The sequence below is a fragment of the Nothoprocta perdicaria genome, unplaced genomic scaffold (assembly GCF_003342845.1).
Source record: "Nothoprocta perdicaria isolate Ctin4 unplaced genomic scaffold, notPer1 scaffold_3, whole genome shotgun sequence".
Lineage (NCBI taxonomy): Eukaryota > Metazoa > Chordata > Aves > Tinamiformes > Tinamidae > Nothoprocta > Nothoprocta perdicaria.
The window spans coordinates 8,773,470-8,777,758 of record NW_020455532.1 but is presented as its reverse complement, the minus strand read 5'-3'; the positions used below and the strand labels follow the sequence as shown (position 1 = coordinate 8,777,758).

At 57.0% G+C, this 4,289-nt stretch overlaps 1 protein-coding gene across 1 annotated transcript; it reads left to right on the top strand.

Moving 5' to 3' along the window:
• The first annotated feature begins 2,884 nt into the window (after positions 1–2,884).
• PI3 (peptidase inhibitor 3) lies at positions 2,885–3,996 on the top strand. Its single transcript, XM_026042194.1, has 3 exons — positions 2,885–2,961; positions 3,540–3,701; positions 3,805–3,996. The coding sequence occupies exons 1-3, from the start codon at positions 2,898–2,900 to the stop codon at positions 3,807–3,809; spliced, it is 231 nt and encodes a 76-aa protein (XP_025897979.1). The 5' UTR covers positions 2,885–2,897; the 3' UTR covers positions 3,810–3,996.
• The last annotated feature ends 293 nt before the right edge of the window (positions 3,997–4,289 follow it).

Sequence of the window (4,289 nt, the reverse complement as noted above, 5' to 3'; positions counted from 1 at the left end):
AAGCAGGGAGGTCTCTGCATCTGAGCGATGCCTGAGGCATCATATCCCAAATGGGACAAACTTGGGCAAATGTCCCATGTCTGTCGCAGAACTGGGCTCAGCTGGAGCGAGTAAAGGTGCTGGACCTGGTTATGCCCATGGGAAAGGCTTGGGCTCGGGCTCAGGAAGGGGAGATATCAGGAAGAGCATCCCCAGGGCAAGGAGAGGCYGGAGCAGCCGGGAGACCACGGTGAGGGGCTTCCTTGGCGCAGGGCGGCCTCGTTGGTGGCTCTTCACTAGGTGGCACCAGACGCCAGCACTAATTAGACCCAGCTGGGACTGGGTCTAATTAGACCCAGCTGGGGYTCTTGGGGGCTCTTTGCAGCCTGCTGGTGGTGTGACCCATGCTGACACTTTGGGACCGGTCCTGGGGGACCTGCAACTTGAAGCAGCATCAGCTGTGCGTGGCCTCCTGCATCCCCATGGAGATGCCAGCCTGGGCCACCAAAACTCCGTCACTCTGGGTCCCCTCCATGCAGGAGGGGACAAGACGTGAGCTGACAGCAGCTCAACTCATCTCTGCACCTCCAGGAAGCTGGGAAAAAGGGAAAGGAAAGAAGGTTTTTTTTATTATTATTATTATTATTATTATTTATTTTATTTTATTATTTACTGGGGGAAGCAGCCACAGGAGGAGCAGGGCCAGGCTTTGCTGGGGCAGAGCTGCAGGGCAAGGTGAGCCGGGCAGCTCGCTTTCGTCCATCTGTCCCCAAGGAGGAACAAACCCAGCCCTGGTAGGAAATTGCAGTGCCCACCAGCAACATCCCGTGTTGCCCGGTGCAAGGCTTGCAGGGTGCCCCTCATGCAGGCCAGGGTGCTGGGCATGTCCTTGCAGGACCTTGGCCTGCATGTGGAGTGTGGCAAAAGGGCCACTCAGGAAAGCTGTAGCCAGAAATGTCATCCTCTGGGTTGTTCTATGGCTGGTTACACTCTGATTTTGTGCTTTTCCCTATGCCAGAACTTGCCATGGAAAAAAAAGCTCTATCAACAATCCCCCTAAGGGATGCTCTTTGCTACTCAAAATGCCTTTATATATTTTCCCCCATGGACTTTAGGAGCTGCAAGAAGCAGTCGTGCTCTTGRATTTTCTTTTTTCACTTAGTCACTTTTGCCACAGAATCACATGGAGGGACAATTTTCCCTACAGCTTTAAAGCATCACAAATCTAAATAACCAACTTAAGCATTACAGACTCAGCCGTTAAATCCCCCTTTTTCACAGACAGAACAGTACCAGCAGGATGTGGMTATGCCCATCTCAAAGCCCTTGGGTTTGGCCTCAGAGCTGCCTCTCCGTTACCACCTGTGTGTGTGGGGGTCCCCCCGGGTCCATCCCACCTGATTTGTGCTATGAGTTTGCAGGGCCTCAGCACTGGACGACTGTGGGCCCTGGAAGCAGCTGAGCACATAATATCGYCCTGAAGCAACCCAGGAGCAACTGACACCAAAAAGGTGGCTTAAAAATGAAGGTGATGCTTAGAAATGCTGAATTATTGGTGCAAGGCAGAGCATGTCTATGTGATTTGGCTAAGTGGCCTCTTTAATAAAGGACTAAACAATAAATAAATAAACCAGCAGCMGCAGGATCATTAAACTGGGCAATCATTAACAAATAGCCAGGAAATGAATGGGCTTGGGCTAATACATCAGTGTCGAGCACAGGGAAGGAAGCGCGATACGGTGAGCGTGGGGCAGCAGCAGTATTCCCAGTGGGAGCAGTATTCCCAATAGGAGCTCCGGGAGCGGGGCTGGCTCCAGCAGGGTGTCCCGCTGGTTCTGCTGCCCTGTTGTGAAACCAGGGGCTGCCCGGGCAGGAGCACCGGGCAGCCAAGCTCTGGTGCCTTGGGCTGTGCCRGGCATTTCCAGCTGGGACATTCCCTGGGGCTGCCCAGCCCCAGTTTCCACCCATATCAGGAATCCCAAGGATGGCATTTTAGGAACCTGTTACACCAGACAAGTGAGATATTGACCCACTGGTGGGAAGTGGAGCAATTTCCCGTTGCCCAAGCGCCTCTAAAGACACCAGCTGTGCTGGGAAGAGGCACGGACTGCCCAAGCGAGGGCTCGAGCCCCTCACCCCAACACCACTGCCAGCAGCAGGCAGTTGTCCTCTCCCCGTGGACCTGGAGATGTCTGGTGACAGAGGCAGTGCTCCAGTGCTGCTGGGTCCCACAGCTTTCTGCCAGCACGGAGATGCTTCCCACGTGTCACCAGTCCCCACAGGAGACCCTTGGGTTGGGATGACCCTCAGGAAAGCCTCTCTCTTGATGGCTGCAGYGTTACCTTCCCACATTAGCTTATGTCCCTGTGAGACTGAATGAGCTATTCCTCTCCGATGGGCCAGTGTCCCTTGGAAAACTCTCCACGGTGGAGGGCTTGGTGGGACACAGGCAGAATCCACAATGCGCTGCAGGGTCTGCTTTGCAGATGAGTGCARGGTTTAGAGGGAAGCCTGAGGAGCAAACCCCAAAACAGGCCCCAGCAGGGTCCCTGTGACACCTCCAGGGGACAAATGCAGCTCCCCATGTGCTAGGAGCCCTAGCCCTGCCTTTCGCTTCAGGGAAAAGTGCCCCGGAGCAGCTCGCCTTGGCTTATCCCTCACCTCCCCAGGTATGGCTGCACGGGGCGGTTGTGCAATGAGACACTTTCTCTTTTTTTTTTTTTTTTTTTGAGCAATTGAACAATCTCATGTTTGTCTTGTGCAAAAAGCTCCCGGAAAGCACATGCAATGGCTGTAGAAAAAGGTGTAAACACTGACATTCGTCCAGCCCTCCTCCCCAGCCCCCAGGCTCACCCCGAGAGTTTAAATGCCACCGTCCCCAGCTCTGCACACTCAGACCTCACAGGGGACACGACGACATGAAGCCTGTGGCTGCCGTGCTCCTCGCGGGGCTGCTCATCCTCTGGACAGAGCTGCCAGCAGGTAGGGAAGCTCCTTGAATAGGGCGAGGGGAGGAAAAGCCCAAAAGGGTGGAGGGAAAAGGAAGGAGAGGGAAAAGGAAGGAGCTTTCCTGAGAGGCTCCCAGATGTAAAAGCCAAGGGAGGAGAGGATGCAKCAAAGGAAGAGGATGCAGCAAGGAAAGGAAGGAGAAATGGAGGAGAGGGATGTTTCMAGGTGAACCTCTGGATGCCTTGGACATCACAATGGCCTGGGGGACAGGGATCCCGCCGGACCTTCCCTCCCAGCAGCAAGCAGTGCCCCAGAGCCACCAGCTCCTGCAGGAGCCTGGGGACACCCTGTGGGGTGCTGGGGACGGGGGTGCTGGGGACTGGGGTGCTGGGGACTGGGGTGCTGTGGGACCTGCTGTGGGTGCAGGGACCAGGGGCTGCATGGAGCCAGTGGCCGTGCAGGGGCAGCTCCTTCTCCGCATGGATGCCATTGGGAGCGGGTGGCTCCTGCTCCGGGAGGGCAGAGGGAAGGAGGGGACAGACCCGTGAGCTGCGGGTGYGTCTCCCTGGGGACAAAGCCAGCCTGGAGCAAACACTCCCTTCCTCTCGCAGGCAGYGCCTGGTCCTGCCCGAAGGTGCAGATCACCTGCGCCATGGTCAACCCTCCAAACCACTGCTTCATGGACCAGCACTGCCCCCGCTTCAAGAAGTGCTGCCCAACCTTCTGCGGGAGGAGATGCATCTCCCGCCCGCCTGCCATCCCCATCTCCTACGGTACTGGTACAGCAGGGCGACCTGCCTGGGGACAGAGCCAGAGGCCTGGGCTGGGGTTGCTCCGGGCACCAGACAAACCGCTGTTTTCTCTCCCTTTCTCCAGTGTGAGCTCCAGTTCCCGGGATGGTCCGAGGATGCTGTGGCCGGCACCAGCTGGCTGCACAGAGCTGCTCCAAGGACCGCGCTGCCCGTGCCAGGTCCCTGGGGCACGGGGACGGTGCCAGCCCTGCTCCATGCCTGTCCCGGCTCCTGCATTGCCCTGCTGCTGGTTCCAGCTGCCTTCCCGTCCCCAAGACATTCCCCTTAGCCCCCTCCCAGCTGTTATATCTAATAAAGGCCCTTGGCCCAAAATTWCGTGGCATGTGACTGTTTTCCTGCTCCTCACCCCGCTTTGGAGGGCAGAAAAGAGGGTTATACAGTCCCAAATGCCAAGTATCTGTCATCATTTACTGCTCCCGAGCTGGTGGCACCTTGGTGGTGCCAACATGCAGCAGACTCTGCCCCACAGCCGCTTGCCAGCCTCCCACATTTGCCCTGCAGCGAGCAGGCTGGTGCTGGCTTAGCCTGGCCCTGCACCCTGGTCCCCAC